At 44.5% G+C, this 19,726-nt stretch overlaps 1 protein-coding gene across 1 annotated transcript in view; it reads left to right on the forward strand.

Moving 5' to 3' along the window:
• LOC115818373 (histone deacetylase 4-like) overlaps positions 1-19,726 on the forward strand; it is a 100,037-nt gene that overhangs the window by 76,869 nt on the left and 3,442 nt on the right. Inside the window, exons 10-24 of the mRNA XM_030781733.1 lie at positions 3,493-3,621; positions 3,823-3,932; positions 4,142-4,258; positions 4,523-4,712; positions 6,509-6,702; positions 9,503-9,691; positions 10,935-11,118; positions 12,022-12,155; positions 13,604-13,706; positions 13,939-13,985; positions 14,277-14,384; positions 15,648-15,703; positions 16,139-16,226; positions 16,600-16,719; positions 16,980-17,077. Coding sequence (XP_030637593.1) covers positions 3,493-3,621; positions 3,823-3,932; positions 4,142-4,258; positions 4,523-4,712; positions 6,509-6,702; positions 9,503-9,691; positions 10,935-11,118; positions 12,022-12,155; positions 13,604-13,706; positions 13,939-13,985; positions 14,277-14,384; positions 15,648-15,703; positions 16,139-16,226; positions 16,600-16,719; positions 16,980-17,077 — 1,867 coding nt within the window. The remainder of the gene's footprint in view (positions 1-3,492; positions 3,622-3,822; positions 3,933-4,141; positions 4,259-4,522; positions 4,713-6,508; positions 6,703-9,502; positions 9,692-10,934; positions 11,119-12,021; positions 12,156-13,603; positions 13,707-13,938; positions 13,986-14,276; positions 14,385-15,647; positions 15,704-16,138; positions 16,227-16,599; positions 16,720-16,979; positions 17,078-19,726) is intronic.

Here is a 19,726-nt window from a genome sequence, read left to right on the forward strand (position 1 = left end):
CCTGATCATCAGCAGAGACAAAAAACTCACGATCAGACTCCCCAGGGTGAGGTGGGATTTATAGTATGACCTTTGATACAGGACCTCCCCTTGTCTCAGCATCATGTACACTTGAGGAATTTTGGATTAGGAAGAGAACTAAGGGGGGGTGGGGGCGAAGGGGGAGGGGGCAGCAGGGTGAGCCTTACTCGTCCAGAGCTCAGCCTCCCTGATGGGCGTGCGCCCACCTACACTGTATAAAAAGGGCTTGTCCCAGTCATGCCAGCTTTACTTCCATTCACAGCGAGCGTCCTTATGAATGGGCCCTGAAGTGAATAATACAGAGCAGAAATGAATTTGTGTTTGTCCAGAGACACTGAATAATAGGAGCACACTGTGAGACACACACATGCATACACACACACACACACACACACACACACACACACATACACACGCACACACAGACATACACACACACACACATACACACACACACAAGTGTAAGAGTTGACCCAGACTGCCTGTGTGCAGTCGGTGGGTAATTGCATTGTATTTGTAGTTGGACTGTATTTGCAGGTGGACTGTATTTGTAGTTGGACTATATTTGCAGTTGGACTGTATTTTGCTGGTGGACTGTATTTGCAGGTGGACTGTATTTGTAGTTGGACTGTATTTGCAGGTGGACTGTATTTGGCATTATACTGTATTTGCAGGTGGACTGTATTTGGCGTTATACTGTATTTGTAGTTGGACTGTACTTGGAGTTATACTGTATTTGTAGGTGCACTGTATTGTGTACTGTGTGTGGTGTTGACTGTTGTTGGATTTGTGTAAGTTCTGTAAGTTAAAAGAAGATTCGCTCAGAGGTGTGAGGGGGAAAAGAAACTTATTGGGGAATGTATTCGTGTCACGTGTGACCTTTACAGTATTATAATGACTGAATGCTTCTTTTAAAGGGAAGAGTTTCTTTATAAAGGGAAATGGGCAAAGCCTATTTATTTTACTTTATTTACTCGACTGAAGTTTGATTGAGGGGTTTTTTGTGGTACTGTGAACTCTTTCCCTTCGTTAACTGTGCAGGATTTTTAGGATAGACATACAAAGATTTTACCATGTTCCATTAGGATTCTTTTGTTTGTAGCAGTGAACTTTTAGAATGATTTTTTTTTTTTTTTTTTTTTTTCTTTCTTTTTTTTTTTTTTTTTTTTTTTTACTTTTTTTTGTTGGGTTTGTTTTTTTGTTTGTTGTTTTGTCTACTGAAACTCCAACCGGTATTAGTACAACCCTAACTTTACTTTAACACACAGGGAAAAAATCCATCAAAGGAAACAAATGGACACATTTCAGTCCCAGAGCAGTGAGAGAATTCTGTGGTCAGTCTCTCCATGTATCGTGTCTTTACAAAAAGCCCCTACACAGCCAGGGACGTAGTGTTTTATCATTCAAGTGTCCCTGTGAATAAAGCTTGTTTTTTGTTTCAGTGGGCATTCACACTGTTGTGGAGTCTGCTTTATTGACTGTTTTTTCTTTTTCTTTGTTGTCCGCTGTTGAGATCACAAAAACATTCCCTCCAGCACAAGAGCGGTGAATAAACAGATCCCTCTCCAAAAGTCCTCTAGTGTATCTCCACCTATCCCTGCACTAAAAGTCTCAGCGTGTCATTGATCCTCCACACTCCCTCTCTTTGTTTATGTCCATCCTCTGTCTGATTTCATCATTTCTTACCTGTATATGTGTGTGTGTCTGTGTGTGTGTATGTCTGGGCTCTTTCCTTCCCTTGTCTGTCTCTGATTAATTACGGATGAAAGAGACTGTCATTGAAACTGTCCGGTCTCCAGGTAAACAGGTGGTCTGTTTTTCCATCTAACACTGTGCTCTTCCTTAATGAGCTGCTTTCACTGAAAAGTTCATTGAAATGGAGCCTCCATTGAGAGATGGTCTCTTATCATCCCTGCTGTGTGTTAGTTTATGGATAATCACCACATTGTTTTTGTTTTGTTTTGTTTTATTTTGTTTTGTTTTATCTCTACCTTCAATTTTATTTTACCTTTGGTACCGTTCACACTCGACTGCCAACGCAGTTATTACCGTCGCTGAGCATCCTCACGCTGGAGGTTTTAGTTTGCAAAACAATTCAAAAGTCGTCAAAGCGACTCTCATCTGTCTGAAAATTTGGCTTTTATGTTTCTGAAGTCCTCGTCACTCTATTTGTGGAATCCCATTGCACAGTAGTTACATAATCCAAATTTAAAACAAAAAACAAACAAAAACAGGCATCTGAGCATGAGACATGTGACATCGTTTAGAGTCACATATTGTTCATATATGTATATCTGTAGATATTTAGAGACATACAGATAGTGAAATAGATATTTTAGTTTTGTATCTTAATGCACTGCTCACTGATCATGCTGTCAGTCTGTTGCATAAAAATGGGGTTAGTTAATCTCTCACATGAGCTTCTTCATGAGCTCCAGTGGAACTCTATAGCCCTAGATCTCCTCAAATTTGTGTGTTTCATTCCAGGAGGCTTGGTATTCATGGGGGGGGGGGGGGCAGGGGGTGGGGTTGATGAAGCGGTGACCCATAGTGGTTGACCAGAAACCAGGCGGCAACCGCTCCTGGTCCTAAATGGTTCATGCAACACGCCTCAAGTTCTCAGATTTGAAGGAAACACTGCAGAGCTTAGGGCATCTGATTCATCCATATTCATTTCAGTAAATACACGGTCACACAGCTTTCCTATTTTAGGGCGGTGAAAAATTAGGAAACACTGTTTTTTGTAAGTCGCTTTGGCTAAAAGTGTCTGCCAAATAACTAAATTGTAATTTTAGAAAAAGGAAAGACATGAGAATCTTTTTTTTTTTTTTTCAACCTGTCTGTAATGAGCTGGTTTTGAACACTGTGAGAGAGAGAGAGAGAATTTTTACTTTTCTCCTTTGGTTTTCAGTACCTCATCTGTCTGTTTCTCCCTTAATTATGATGCTCTAACAAATTATTTTTATACACAATGATTCTCATCACACACACACTTTGTGTGAGTGTGTGTGTATGTGTGTGTGTCTGTCTGTTTTTAGAGGGAAAACTGTGGTGAAAAAGGCTTTTGTGAATTGTGTGTGTGTCTGTGTGTGTGTGTGTGGCTATTTTCAGAGGGAAAACTCTGGTGAAAAAGGCTTTTGTGAATTATGTTTGTGTGTGAGCTCTCTGCTCTGATGTACTTTGTCATTCTGTAGGTAAGAACAGGCACGTGAATGAGGTCTTGGTTTAATGAAAAGCTTCATAGAACCAAAGGACCACGGCACTGATGTTAATGCATTGATGGATGGAACCACATGCCCTGTTTGAGTGAAGAAAAAGATAACACACAGCAGAAAGAAAAGAGAAGATTTGTGTGTATGTGTGTGTGTGTGTGTGAGAGAGAGAGAGAGTGTATCTGAGTGTGTGTGTGTGTGTGTGTTTGTGTTGGTGTACGTCCCTGCCTAACCCACCTGTCCATTCCTGCGTCTGTAGCCTCAGAGCCGAACCTGAAGCTGCGCTCCCGTCTGAAACAGAAGGTGACAGAGAGGAGGAGCAGCCCGCTCCTGCGACGGAGAGACAGCCCCATCAGCACAGCCAAGAAACGCTCCCTAGACATGGCCGGTAACTTCCCCCTCACACACTCTCACACACTCCTGAGACCTCCCTTCTGTAACACCTCACACGCTGAACTCCGCCACTTGTTTTCAGAGCCATGTCGTGGGCACTCAACCACCGATTGTGGTGCATGAGTTAAGCTCATTGTGTACGTGCCATTAATGGTGTTGTGTGAGTTAAGCTCATTGTGAACACTGTATGTTATAGATTCGGCATGTAGCAGTGCCCCAGGCTCTGGTCCCAGCTCTCCAAACAACAGTTCCCACAACATTCCCTGTGAGAACGGCATCACAGTGGCTGTCTCTAGCACTGCAGAGGTAAGACCTGTGTCTGTTTAAAAAGATTCTCCTCAAAAGGTGTCTGTCTCTGAAAGCTGTAATACTCCAGTAAATTTTAAGATTTTATAGATTGTGTGTTTGCGTGTATGTGTGTGTGTGTGTGTGTATGTGTGTGTGTGTGTGTGTGTGTGTGCGCGTGCGTGTGTCTGTCTGTCTGTCTGTGTTTGTGGTTCCGCGTGTGTGTGTAGTCGTCTCTAGCCCACAGGCTCTCTGGTCGTGATGGTTCGGTGAATCAGGTGTCTCTGTACACGTCACCATCTCTGCCCAACATCACTCTGGGTCTGCCTGCTACCGGCACCAACAACGTGAGTCTCACAATCACGTCTGTCACTCTTCTCTTCTCTTCTCTTCTCTTCTCTTCTCTTCTCTTTACTAACTTTTAGAGTGTTACCAGCAGAACCATTGGTAAACAGTGGCCTTCTTGCATCATCTATTAAATTGCATGAAACTGTCAAAATTGGCTCATCTCAAAAAGATTGAAGTTTCCCCCTTTAAAGCAACAGTTCACATGTCAAGTCCCAGTGTATGTTTATGCTAAGTGGCATGTATGATTTTCATCTCATATCCAGGTGACGTCAGCCCAGCAGGACGGCGAACGTCTGATCGTGACCAGTTTACCCATGACCGCTCCCTTCCTGGCCACCTCTCACATGTCATCATATCTTACCAGCTCTGAGGCAGGAAATACCCACAATGCCTTGCTGCAGCACATGGTCCTTCTGGAACAGCAGTCAGCGGCCCAAAGTCCTCTGGCCACAGGTAAGAGGGAGGGTGGGGTGAAGACCTGTTTTGACACAGGACGTCTTCGTGCTTGCTTTACAACACACGGTCGAGTCCTCCCGGCTCCGCTGTCCATACACAGCATCTGTAACAGAGGGTCATATTTGGTAGAGGGTTCTGTGACAGAGGGTCATATTTGGTAGAGGGTTCTGTGACAGAGAGTCATATTTGGTAGAGGTTTCTGTGATAGAGGGTCATATTTGGTTGAGGGTTCTGTGATAGAGGGTCATATTTGGTAGAGGGTTCTGTGATAGAGCGTTATATTTGGTAGAGGGTTCTGTGACAGGGTCATATTTGGTAGAGGGTTCTGTGACGTAGGGTCATATTTGGTAGAGGGTTCTGTGACGTAGGGTCATATTTGGTAGAGGGTTCTCTGATAGAGGGTCATATTTGGTAGAGGGTTCTCTGATAGAGGGTCATATTTGGTAGAGGGTTCTCTGATAGAGGGTCGTATTTGGTAGAGGGTTCTCTGATAGAGAGTCATATTTGGTAGAGGGTTCTCTGATAGAGGGTCATATTTGGTAGAGGGTTTTGTGATAGAGGGTCATATTTGGTAGAGGGTTCTGTGACAGAGAGTCATATTTGGTAGAGGGTTCTGTGATAGAGCGTCATATTTGGTAGAGGGTTTGTATGCTAGTCCTCAGCCTCCAAAGAGCAGGGAAACTGTGCTATGATGTGAATTCTGCCTTATCATTACTTACTTATGCACCACTCCAACAGAACATCAGCCTCTCAAAGTCTTAACGAGTCATCATCAAGGACTTGAGTCAATATCTATTATCTATCTATCTATTATCTTATCCCCAACAACAACCCCCCCCCCCCTTCGCGCACGCATAAACACACACACACACACACACAGGATTCCAGATTCCTAGCAACATTCCTGGTGTCCAGTGAGTGCTGTCTGGTTAATTAGATCAGTGTTCCAGGGCAGTCTCAGACTGATGCTCCGCGGGCATGGAACACTGTGTGCCAGGAGCAGAGCCAAGGGGGTTTTTACGTCGATCGTGTTACATCAGAGCCGCATTCCAGCCGGGGCTCATTCATGCCCTGCGCTGGCACCGCGAGAATGGGCCACTGATGTCTGGGAATCAGAACAATGAGATCTTCCCAAAGTGTGCTCTTCCCCTCAAACAGCCGCTGCCAGCGCCAGTGTTTATTATTGGCTGTCCGTGTGACGGACACATATCTAAGGAAACGCTTTCCCTCTCCACTGACCCAAGCCCCTAAACCTGGGTTATGTTTCACAAAGCAGATTCATTGCGTGAAGGTTCAGATGTTGGACCAGTAAGGAGTGGACCGTAAATACGTTTCTACTATAACTGTCTTAAATATGAGCCTAGAAAGGCAGACTCTCCAGTACCTCCATCACTATGACTGTACAGGACAAAAAAAACGATCACTATACAGAACAAATATGACTCAAACTGATCACTTCACGAGACACAACTGATCACAGTACGGGGCAAAAACTTAACAACTGTACAGGCCAAAAGACTGATCACTGTGTTGTGCTGTAGGACTGATAGTAAACCTGATCTATACCCATAGTGGTGTACCACAAACCATGAACGATTTCTCTCCTTTTACATTCTCCCATGTATAAAATATCTACTGAAAATTCAGATGAAATTGGAATATCCTGCTGATTCACACTGAAAAAAAACTGCCTGTAGATCTGTACTGAAGTGCATTCGTCTGACATGTTTGTGCCCATGTTACAGTCACCCATCTAACATCGCTCCCTGCTCTCTCTGTCTGGTCCTGTGCAGGGATAGGAGCCACGCCCATCCAGTCGCCCTCCGTTCACAAGCTGCGTCAGCACCGCCCCCTGGGCCGCACCCAGTCTGCGCCCCTCCCCCAGAGCAGCCAGGCCCTGCAGCAGCTGGTGGTCCAGCAACAGCACCAGCAGTTTCTGGAGAAACACAAACAGCAGTTTCAACAGCAGCAGCTCCACATGAACAAGGTAAAGGCCGGCACACGGTCCGGCCATCCGTTTACCGGGCTGTCTGTCTGTCTGCTTGTCTGTCAGTCAGTCTGTTAACCTGTCTGTCCCTGTATCAGTCTGTCTGTTCGGTTCTCTTCCCAGTTTGTCGGGTTTTTTTTTAACCTCTTATTCTCGGTTTTGTTCAATCAGGCTTGTCCCTCTGAGATTTATCACAAAGATGTGTTTGGCAGTTTATTACTGTCAGTGTCCTGACAGTGACTAACGCAGAGGAGGGGGGGGATAGAAAACTATTCAAAGTCTTGAGTCCAAACTTGGAGTTGCAGCATCGTAGCAACGCTATGGCAACCGAGAGTGCGGGCTTCACATGCCGCTTTAGCGTGCTGTTAGCAGGTAGTGGAGAATTTCTCAGGTCAGACCAGGGACGTTATTTATTTCCCTTTCCAGTTTCACCCCTCGCCGTGAGATTTCCCAGGCTTACAACACAGGTTTTCAGAGGGAAAACTCTGGTGAAAAAGGCTTTTGTGAATTGTGTTTGTGTGTGAGCTCTCTGCTCTGATGTACTTTGTCATTCTGTAGGTAAGAACAGGCAAGTGAACGAGGTCTTGGTTTAATGAAAACCTTCGTAAAACCAAAGGACCACGGCACTGATGTTAATGCATTGATGGATGGAACCACATGCCCTGTTTGAGTGAAGAAAAGATGACACACAGTAGAAAGAAAAGAGAATAATAAAAGATTTTTTGTGTGTGTGTTTGTGTGTGTGTGTGAGTGTGTGCGTGAGTGCGTGTGTGTGTATGTGTGTGTTTGCGTGAGTGCGTGTATGTGCGTGTGTGCAACGCATGTGTGTGTGCGTGAGTGTGTGTGCGTGCGTATATCTGTGCATGACTGTGACTGTGTGCGTGTGTGAGTCAGCGAATAGTTGTTTTTTTGTTGTTGTTGTAAATAAGATACTATTTCTCTCATAGATATTCAGTGTATTTTAAGGAGTCAGATAAATGTTGCACTTTAAAGTAATATGAAACATTATCTCAAAGTATTAGTGGCATTTAAATTTAAGTAAGTTATTTGGATTTGTAAGTTATATGTGTTTCTCTCCCTGTGTCAGTCTTTAATTGAAATAACTCATTGAAGGACTCATTCGACACAACCCTTAATCCTGTACTCTGTTTTAACACAGACTTTAGAGAGTGACTCTAGTCCTCCTCATTGTAAATGTAGTTCAGTTCAGTCTAGTGCTGGGATGCATGTGCTTTTCAGACAACCTCCACATCCTCCCATACTTCACTGTACTCAGGTGTTAAAAAAAAGTGTCATCAGATGGTTCGCCTTAGTACTCAATCATTGAAATATGCTCTCAGATATTTTTATTACAATTACAACGATAATCGTATTATTTTCCCTTTGTCAAATAATTGTTGCATTCTATAAAGGATGTTCATTTGTGTGAGTGTCCTTAGTGTGGTGTGAGTGTTTGTGTATGAAAATGTGAGTGTACACATGAAGAGAAAGAGACAGAGAGAGAGTGTGTGTGTCCATGTGTGTGTGTGTGTGTGTGTGTATGTCTGTGTGGTTGTCTAAGTGTGTGTGTCCACGTTTATGTCCATGTGCTTGTGTGCGTGCGTGTTTTAACATTTTTTTAGCATATAACAGACAGTGTTGGCCTGCATTCCGCTATCTTAATGTAATCTGACTACAAGGTTTACAGAAGAGAGACAGACAGAGCAAGAGAGAGGGAGACAGAGAGAGGGAGATAGAGAGAGAGAGAGGGAGATAGAGGGAGCAAGGAGGTAAAAAAGAAAAACAAGAGGAGGGAAACTTGTTTGGAGAGGAGGCCCAGGGGAATGAGGTAAATGGGGAGGGGGTATGGGCCTCTGACGTCAAAGATGTTCCCCAGGCATCGGGCCAAGGGCACGGACGGGTGCCAAGGCTGGCACTGACTCAAGAGCCTCGCGTTTGATGTTGGACGCTCTGAGGTGTCTCCACGGCAACAGGCGGTGGGCGGGGGACGCGTCGCAATGCCTCAGCGCTAAATGGAGCCTCAAACGTTTGCAGCATGAGAACTAATGTCGTTTTTTTGGTTGTTTGTTTTATCTTTTTTTATGTTATTCTGAAGTTAACACATTCCACTCTGTGGAAAATGGAAAACACTGTGTTGTTGCACTGAGGTGTAGTGAAGTATATTGGAGGAATTTGTTTAGTTCACTAGGCAGTGAGTAGCATGCTCTCTGCTCTCCATACAGCAATACACAGTGCCGTCAGATATCAGCTACTGCTTATGTGGAGTTGGGGTGGGTGAGCCATGTTCTGGTTGGTGTTTAGAAGAACCTGTCCGTTTATCCAACTGTTTAGGTATGTGCTGAAAGATAGCAGAGCCAAGAGACTGAAGACTTCAGCTTCCATCTCCAGAAGCAAAATATACAGGGAGAATAACACAAAAGAAACTGTGATATGTTTTAACATCTGTTTGAGATTCTCTCATTTTTCTTCTCTCTGATTTGTGTTATTCCATAGTGATTTATTGGTCTGGCTGTGGAAGAGAGATTTGTAGATGTTTTCACAACAAAACAGTCATACATGCCGTTAATAAGTCATGCCCTCATTATACTTGCTCTCTCTCTCTCTCTCTCTCTCTCTCTCTCTCTCTCTCTCTCTCTCTCTATCCCCCTCTCTCTTTTTCTTCTCTTTCTCTCTCTCTCTCCCTCTCTCTCTCTCTCTCCCTCTCTCTCTCTCCTCTATCTCTTACCATCTTTCGCTCTCTCTCTCCCCCCTCTCTCTTTCTCTCTCTCTCTCCCTCTCTCTCTGTCTCTGTGTCTGTCAGATGTTGGCTAAGCCAGGTGAGGTGGGCAGGCAGCATCAGAGTCACCCAGAGGAGACAGAGGAGGAACTTAGAGAGCACCAAGACTCCGCCCAGGGTGAGGGGTCTCCCCTCGCTGTCAAAATCAAACAGGAGCCACCTGACCCCCAGGAGGATGACAGACAGACTGAACAAGAGCTACTCTTCAGACAGGTGAGAGAGAGAGAGTAAGAGAGACAGAGAAAGAGAGAGACGGAGACAGACAGAGAGAGAGAGAGACACAGAGACAGAGACAGACAGAGAGAGAGAGAGAGGCAGAGAGAGAGAGAGACAGAGAGAGAGAGAGAGGGGCAGGCAGGGGGAAATTTATCAAGTACTGTTCAAGTAGTTTTGTTCCCTCTGATACATAAACACACACAATGGAATTAAGTCTCATCTTAACTTGAGGTGTATATTGTGTGTGTGAGTGCATATGTCCCTCTGTGTGTTTGTGTGTGTGTGTGTTTCTCTGCTATGAACTGCACAGTTAGAACAAAATGAGTTTCAGCGGGAGGTTATAGAATCGAGAGACTCTTTTTCAGCACAGACACACACACGCACAACTCTGGCTTTTCGTGTTCTTTTGTTTGCTGAAACTAGACTATGAAGACCAAACCTTAACTCAGATAAATGCAGATAAATAAAAATGACTACATCCATGACTAAGCATCCGCTCCTCTGACTGCTCACTGATCTCTGAGGCCAGGAGTCGGCTAAGCATGACAGGACCAGGTTTACTCAGTCTCCCCAAGCTTTTCCACTAAACTGGGCCCCAGTCAAGCATTAAAGCGTTCGGTTTTATTGGATTATTTCACAATCTCAGGCAATTAGCCCTAATACTTCATGGAAAGCACCAATCAAATAATTGGTTTTGTTCAATCTAATAATTGGATTTTGCCATTTAGCGTATTCAGAGAGTGATTAGTTGTGCCTGTAATGGGTTGTTTCCATAGCGGAGTGGTTTTCAAATGGAGACTTGATGAGATTATAGCGCTATAGGTCTCTGTCTGTCTACTGGCTTTGTGGTTTGTCATGAATGAAAGCTTTATCCGGGAAAATGAGTTTTCTGACAAATCTAACATTTAGGGCTCAACCACTCTAGGCACGGCACTAGATTATTCTGACTGCCCCCTAGTGGCAAAATCGGGTACATGCATTTGATCTTCAAGCCCAGCATTTTATCCGTACATCCATGTTCATGTTTGCACACAACTTAGAATATCAGCATTTCAGTAATAAAAGTGTCAGTACCATGAAAACATTAGGTCTTCAGCTAACAATGACATGCTCTTAGAGATGGTAAAACGGTTATGTCTGTTGAAGTGAGGAGCGTACCATTTTGACCCGATTGCATTGACCGGTTTTAGTGTAGCGGTTACGTCACCACAGCCGTAGTGTTGTTGTTGTCTGAGTGCAGCAGGCTCTCCTGTTGGAACAGCAGAGGATCCATCAGCTGAGAAACTACCAGGCCTCTATGGAGGCCGCTGGCCTGTCCGTCACCTTCCCGGGGCACCGCCCCCTCTCCAGGGCCCAATCATCTCCTGCCTCTGCCTCTTTCATCACCGTACAGGAGCCACCTTCCAAGCCTCGCTTCACAACAGGTGAGGAACAAGTGATTCTATTGGTGGTTCAGCCTGTCAGTCTAGCTGCCCTCTGTATTTTTCTTGTATTGCTAACAAAGCATGACCAATCAAATTGTCATGGCAAAAACACTGAAGTAGTGAAATAAAAACACTAAAAATTCCAAGTAGTGTTTTTTTATTTGCTCAAGAGAGTTTTAAGAGCCTTCTCTGTTTATTTGTTTGTTTGTTTATTTGTTTGTTTGTTTGTTTTTGGAGGGGTTGCTATTCAAATGTAATGGCTGTGTCTCGGTTCTCTTCATTCAGACTGATGTTCAGTGTATTTACTCTCACGGTCTGTCCATCTCTGTATTTTCATGCTGTTCATGTACCTTCTGTCCTCTCTGGCCCATTTCAGTCTCTCATCCTTCCCTCAAACCGTTTGTTTCTCCCTCTTTCCATCCATCTGTTCAGGTCTGTCCATCCTTATTTGGTTTTTCTTTTCCTTTGTTGAGATAAGGCTGTGAGTTCAAATAGCAGACGGTGGAAGTTTGACTTTTTAAGCCAAATATTATGGATACAGCAGGTCAGAAAAGCAATCACAGGGTACGGTGATGTTGTAGTCCAGATCACCGCCATATACAAGATGAATTCCTCTTACATGTGTTCTTTCTCTGAAATTAATCAATTGTCCTTTTGTCCAAGGAACATCCCGGTAAGCTGCTAAGAATAGAGCAGGAGACTGTGTGTGTGTGTGTATGTGTGCGCGTGTGTGTGCCTCTGCATGTGTCAGAAAGGGAGAGAGAAAGAGCTCACTGATGTGAATGGGCACAATGTTTAGCAGAAGTTCAGAGAAACAGAACTTTCACAGAAACTTTCACTGATCTGTTGTGTGTGTGTGTGTGTGTGTGTGTGTGTGCGCATCTGCTCTCTCTCTCCGGGCAGGTCTGGTGTACGACTCTCTGATGCAGAAACACCAGTGTATGTGTGGGAACACAAACACACACCCGGAACATGCTGGGCGTATCCAGAGCATCTGGTCTCGACTACAGGAGACAGGCCTGAGAGGACAGTGTGAGGTAAGAAAGATTCCTCAACCATATACACACACATACACAAACACATACACAGACACAAACACACACACACACATACACAGAGACACACACACAAACACACACACACACACACACACAAACATATATACACAGACACACACACACACACATATGTTTTTTCCTCACTGTAACTACACGCAATCCAGCCTGGGGGAATATTCCACGAGACAGGATTTCTCAGTTAGACAGATAGCTGAAGCCAAAAGTCAAAACTGTTCAGGAGAAACGATTCTAAACTGATGTCATATTGAACGGTGTGGACATTTGGCCAGGCTCTCCTGTCTCAGAGAATAAGCCTTTGGTCAGATAAGTATTTTACATATACGTGTGTCTCATCCCAGAACACACACTAATTAGTCTGACAGGCATCCTCTGAACATGTGCAGCATGAGTTGATTTGCGGGCTTTGCGGTGGCTCAGTGGTTAGCGCTGTTGCCTCACAGCAAGAAGGGTTCGAATCCCGACCGTCCCAGGTCCTTTCTGTGTGGAGTTTGCATGTTCTCCCCGTGTTTGTGTGGGTTACCTCTGGGTGCTCTTCCCACCATCAAAGACATGTGTGCTAGGTCACTGTGTGTCAACCGAGGCACTGGCCAAAAGACCTGGAGTTAGTCCCCAGGGCACCCGCGGCTGCTCCTAGTTTGTGTGTGTGTGTGTGTGCTCACTGGTGTATAGGATGGGTTAAATGTGGAGGCTGCATTTCACTGCTCACTGCTCAGTGTGTGTGTGACCAAATAAAGTACTTCTTCTTCTTCTTGTAAAATATATTCTGAGAGTTAAACAACATCAACATCATCCAGTGCCCATAACTCTAACACCCAGGGTGTTAAAATGACCTGTTTACTCTTCGGAATTGCAGGTACTCTTAAGAGTGTTGATTTACAACACTGAAGAGGTGTTGGTGTAATCTCCACTTCTCTGTGGGGATCATACAGACACTGTTAGAGTTCAGCTGAAGCTGTCAAATGTACAGTGTGTGTCAAAATACGACAGTGTCCACAGTATCATCATCCTGAGCAGTCTGAACTCTGAAGGTTTTTAGGTTTGTTTGGTTTTTTTACAGTGTAAGCGTTTGACCAGCAGGGGGCAGTGTAACCTACTGAAGCTCCCTGATTTCTCACTCTCTCACACAGACGCACTTCTATTTCATATGAGGTCTTTTCTATGAATAAGTGTTTTTAGGGGTATATTATGAAGACTAGGGGTACAAACAGCTCTATTTTGCTGTGTTTTTGACCATGTATATAAGGAGTGAGATAACCAGTGTACTGGCAGTACAGGGTAAAGATACGTAACTGTGCACAGGTTACAGTTTATACATGTGTTATGTCCTTATTTAATGCATGTTTACCTGAGTCTCTCTCTCTTTCTCTCTCCGTGTGTGCGCGTACGTGTGTCTGTGTGTGTGTCAGTGTATCCGGGGAAGGAAGGCCACACTGGAGGAGCTGCAGTCTGTTCACTCAGAGGCTCATGTCCTGCTGTATGGAACTAACCCACTCCGCCAGAAACTGGACAGTAAGCGCACACACACACACACGCACGCTCTCATCTCTGACTCTCACAACCCATAATGAGATCTGCTTACATCTTACAGTCAGGTCTCTGTGTCTGGATTTTTCTCATCAGCAGCATCAACACGCACCTCATTAACGCAGTGTTCAGCCTGAGTTCACACTGAATGTGTTATCATGTTTTTGCCTGTATTGTTTTTTCTTTATCTGTCTCTCTCTCTGTCTCTCCTCCATAGGCTCGGTTTTAACCATGTTCGTCAGACTGCCCTGTGGAGGCATCGGGGTGAGCTTTCTTTCTCTGTGTGTGCGTGTGCATGTGAGTAGGTATGGTGTATGTGTGTATATGTGATTGTGATTGTGGGTGTGCGTGTGCACATGCGGGCGTGTGTGTGTGTGGTATGAGAGAGTCTTGCTATGGGTTTTTTATGTAGGAATAAAGATCATCTGTAGAGAAGATCCATAAAGATGGCAAATACAACACATAACAGAGTCGCTGCTCATCCACCCTGATTATATTTACATTTCTGTGTGTGTGTGTGTGTGTGTGTGTGTGTGTGTGTGTGTGTGTGTGTAGGTGGACAGTGACACTATCTGGAATGAGGTCCACTCTTCCAGTGCGGCCCGTTTAGCTGTCGGTTCTGTGATTGAGCTCGTCTTCAAAGTGGCAACTGGAGAACTCAAGGTGAGTCTGTTTTCAGCCTTTGCCCCTCCACACCGTGAGAACAAACAAAAGGCCTCGTCCTCCTCCCTCTCTATCCTCTGTTCACTCCCTCTGTCTCTCTCTCTCTCTCTCTCTCTCTATCCTCCGATCACTCCCTCTGTCTCTCTCTCCCTCTCTATCCTCTGTTCACTCCCTCTGTCTCTCTCTCTCTCTCTCTATCCTCCGTTCACTCCCTCTGTCTCTCTCTCCCTCTCTATCCTCCGATCACTCCCTCTGTCTCTCTCTCTCTCTCTCTATCCTCCGATCACTCCCTCTGTCTCTCTCTCTCTCTCTCTTTCCTCCATTCACTCCCTCTGTCTCTCTCTCTCTCTCTCTCTCTCTCTATCCTCCGTTCACTCCCTCTGTCTCTCTCTCCCTCTCTATCCTCCGATCACTCCCTCTGTCTCTCTCTCTCTCTCTCTATCCTCCGTTCACTCCCTCTGTCTCTCTCTCCCTCTCTATCCTCCGATCACTCCCTCTGTCTCTCTCTCTCTCTCTCTCTATCCTCCGTTCACTCCCTCTGTCTCTCTCTCTCTCTCTCTATCCTCCGATCACTCCCTCTGTCTCTCTCTCTCTCTCTCTTTCCTCCATTCACTCCCTCTGTCTCTCTCTCTCTCTCTCTCTATCCTCCGTTCACTCCCTCTGTCTCTTTCTCTCTCTCTCTCCTCCGATCACTCCCTCTGTCTCTCTCTCTCTCTCCTCCGTTCACTCCCTCTGTCTCTCTCTCTCTATCCTCCGTTCACTCCCTCTGTCTCTCTCTCTCTTTCCTCCCATCACTCCCTCTGTGTCTCTCTCTCTCTTCATCCTGTCTGCTGTAGTCGTGTCATCTGTCTGTGTCTCTCACTCTCAGTAGAGGTCAGTGTTGACCGAGCTTTATTCCACTGCCAACGTCTCACTTATTTACATGTGGGTGCTTCATTTTTACCAATGAGACACAAGCAACCTGTTCAGACCAAATGTTTAGATCAAACGTCTTAATTAGCTGATTAATGAATTTCTTTTGAAGTTTAATTAACGTGTTTGTGAATTCGTGTCATCCTGGCTTTCGTTCTATTTCCTGCTCTGTCTCTGAGTGTGGAGACAGACTGTCAATTTTATACTCATCCATGTATTTGGTAAACTCTACAGTGTAACCTTATATGAGTTTTACTGAGTCAGTGTGTGCTGCTTATACAAGCATGACTGTCATAGGGTTTTGTTTGTTTGTTTGTTTGTTGGTTTGTTTAACTGTGACTTTTCATACAGAATGGTTTTGCCGTGGTTCGGCCGCCCGGACACCACGCAGAAGAGAGCACTCCCATGTGAGTTTGTTCATTTCTCTCTCTCTCTCTCTCTCTCTTTCTTTTGTTTTCTTTGCTTGTGTGAATCATCAGAGTCTATGAGGAAAGAACACAGAGGCTTCCTGAGTGACGTGACAATAATGAGGTCACCAGCTCTGTTTTTGTCCGTTTCTATTAGACTGATTTACTGTTTTGGTCTGTTTTTATTAAACCAGTTTAGAGTTGTTTTGTACCGAGAATTTGATTTCTTTAGTCATATATTACCTCAGGTACTTTACTGCAAGTTCTGATAAATGACTGTGTAAGCTGCTCGTGCTCCAGTACTCAGAATAATGAAGAGAACTAGATTAACTGAATAATATCACACAATAATGTCCAAACCAGTGGTCCTGCAGTGATTAGTGTACAGGGCCCTATGTAAGGGCTTTTGTAATTCTCTTTTTTATCCACTGTCAGGGGATTCTGTTACTTCAACTCTGTTGCCATAGCAGCCAAACTCCTACAACAGAGGCTCAATGTCAGCAAAATCCTGATTGTTGACTGGGTGAGTGAAGCTTTGTTTACGAAGCCTTGTCCAGTATTGAAGCATCTCAGAACTTCACAGCAGAAATCATGAGGATAAAATGATTTTCACCTCTGTTCAAATCGAAGTTTTTTTCCCATTTTGTGATTGCTTTGTGTCTGTTCCAGTGACACTGACACACACATACACACACACACACACACACACACACACGTATGTGTGTGTTTGTGTTTGTGTGTGTGTGTGTGTGTATGTGTATATATGTATGTGTGTGTGTGTGTGTGTGTATATATATGTGTGTGTGTGTGTGTGTGTGTACATATATACACATATATGTATATACAGCCAAACTGAATATTTGTTTATTTGTTTGTTGTGGTAAATTCTCTATCAGGATGTTCACCATGGTAACGGAACACAACAGGCATTCTATGATGACCCCAACGTTCTATACATTTCTCTTCATCGCTATGACGACGGGAACTTTTTCCCAGGCAGTGGAGCACCTGAGGAGGTAGGAGAGAAGAGGCAGAGATCACTTTCATGCCAGTGCTTAAATGTTTAGTATTACAGTGGAGTTAAAGAGATCTAAACATGGTCAGCATCAGTGTTCAATGGGTTTATAAAAGACTTTATAAAAAACTCGAGTGTCAACAGTGTCAAGCACTGATCACAGTACGTCAGCATGGCATGAATTTATGTAGATGTTTTGTGTGTATGGGGGTGTGTGTGTGTGTCTCTGACTGTCTCTGTTTCACCTCCTCTCCTGCACAGGTGGGCAGTGGTCCAGGAGTGGGTTTTAATGTTAACATGGCGTTTACCGGCGGTCTGGACCCCCCCATGGGTGATGCTGAATACCTGGCCGCCTTCAGGTAGAAATCCCCAGAGCTCCCATACACACATCAGTCACCTGACAAATCAGACAGCAGCTCACTACCAACCACTGTCTTCCCGGGTCAAAGTGCAACTTATTTCAGTGGAAAAACACAGTGGATTCTGTAGGGTCCAGGTGGTGCAGGTGCTATAGTAAACAAGTGCTTTAGTAAACTGCTAAAGCAGACAAACAGGCTTTCAGCAGCAAACACCACTGAAGCATCTGACACTCTGTAGTTAGTGTTGAGTAGCCGTAGAGAAGGTGTGAGAGCGTGACGGGTGTTCTGTAGGCTGTTACAACGTGAGCGCTGTCTGCATTACAACCTGACGGTATACCGAACCTGACGGTATACCGAAGCTGACAGTATACCGCAGTGTCAGAGTGCCCAGCTGGACCATAGACACTGTGAGTCCATTAGCTGTGTGTGTGTGATGGAGGCTTGAGGGAGATGAATTGCAGCTGTAACTGTGAAGTCTTGCACACACAGGCAAGTACGGCAGTGCTTTGGTACCGTGGTCACTGCCAGGCTGGGCTGTACCGCTTGGACATGACGGGGCAGCTAAATGAGGAACAGACAGGATCAGTCACCGTCATCACAGCCAGCCCTGACTGCTCAGTCATCACAGACCAAGAATAATTGTCGTTATGTAGTAATTGTCAGTTATAACACGGTAATAACACTACGATGGGCCGGACTGTTGCTTTCACTACATTAATATTAATCGTAGGTGCTCCGTTTCACACAGTTTCATATACGAGACCATCTCTGCTGACGACCTGCTGATGCTGTTTGATCATCTAATGGTATTAATCAGCTCATATGTTAGACTACTTCTAATGTCCAGAAAGGTTTTTTTCAGTATGAGGGTGATAAAGATGAAAGATGATTGGCTGTCCTGACTAGTCCGCCCTCCTGAATATGAAACTCTTGGGCACAGTCGAGTTTTTCCTGGACCTAGTGCACGGCGTCTTCAGTGAGGAAGTATCGGTTTCACAAAAAGTCTTCAAAGTCAAATACGTCCATCAGGTTTGGCTCTCGAGCGCAGGAAACCTTTCCCAAGTCTGGCATGTGTTTTTGAACACGCTCGGCGAGAGGATGCATTTGGCCTGTCCATCAGACCTCTTCGTCGTCCCCTGCACGCCACATGGAGGTTAACTCCAACGTCAGAAGTGTTTTGGCCAACGGTACGTCTTGGCTTTGAAGCCCCGGAATACCCAGGATCTCTCTGCCAAAGGACTAGACACTGACAGATATGAGTAAACCTGATCCCGGCTATTAAACCGAATCAAATGAGATGTTAAGGCTGTTTGGCAGGACAGCGTGCATTTAGAAAACCATTTAATAAAGCGTTTGTCCTTACGTACTCCCCCCAGACGTTTACCCCCGTTCCCCTGTGCATTTATTATACAGCGCGCTGGGAATGAATGGTATAGCAGGACCAGCTTGGCTTTCTCTTCCCCCCTCCCCGTCCCTGTAGAACTAAACACTGCAGGGCTTTTTTTTTTTAGGCCGTTTTGCGTTGGATGGAGCATTGCGTGACACGGGACAAAACAGTTTCGCTGTAAAAGAGAACAAGTCCAAGCCTTCTGAGGGATAACTGTAACAGTGTGGACATCCACACTGTGATTCTGTTTACGTCTGTGGAAATAAATAACCTGTGCAATAGGATTACCTTTGTAAGACAAGTTTGTTTTATATATATATATATATATATATCAGACGTGAGAGGGAAATGTGATGTGATAATTGTTGATTAACAGTTCCAGGCAGTTCTGTCACAGTTCTTAACCTCGTTAAACATAATCGATTACTTAAGTAACATGGGAATGAATCGTTCCCCTTTCTCTGTCTCTCACGTTCTCATACACACGTCGTGTCAAGCATCTTTAAAAAAAAAAAAACAAAAAAAAAACTTTTGCTGTTGATACAAAACCATTAGCTCACATTTATAGTGCTTCAGGCTCTCCATGAACAGAGAGAGAGAGAGAGAAAGGAAAGATTGGACCATTGTATTTAATGAGAAGCAGTCTCTCTGGCCATAAGTTACAAAAAAAAAAAAAAGAAAAGAAAGAGAGAGAGAAAAGAAAAAGAATGAAGTCTAATCTGAACCAGCTCTCCTCCAACTCCAGCTGACAGCTCTTTGAAGTCTTTTTTTTTCTCTTCTTCTTTTTCTGCCTCTTTTTGTTCCTTCAACATTTTTTTTTTTTTTGTTCTCTGTGCTTTGTCAGGCGATCTGTCTGAAACCGTTTTGACAGAGTGCTTTACGTGTTAACCCCTGTTCGGGGATGAAACGATGGCCCGCTGGTCTTTCCTCTGTCTGAGGTCACTGACGGTGCTCAAAATAGACACAGGCCACTTTAATTCAGTGACTGTGCTATTGATCTCAGCATGTCTTACAAAAGCTGATGGACCGATTTTTAGTTTCGCCACAAAGGGTTGAAATGTTCGGAGAAGTCGCCTCTGCCTGAGGGCTAACTGTGACTTCCTGCGCGACCCAGGAACAGAAAGACTTGAAAGCGTGAATCGTGTCGTAACAAAGACGCTGTATTAATTTGATGTTCTTTCTAGAACAATCTGAAGCAAATTCGCCGTTGTGGGTCGCGATGACAGCAAGTCTTTGTGTCTGATGATCTGCACTAACACAAC

The sequence above is a fragment of the Chanos chanos genome, chromosome 8, assembly GCF_902362185.1.
Source record: "Chanos chanos chromosome 8, fChaCha1.1, whole genome shotgun sequence".
Lineage (NCBI taxonomy): Eukaryota > Metazoa > Chordata > Actinopteri > Gonorynchiformes > Chanidae > Chanos > Chanos chanos.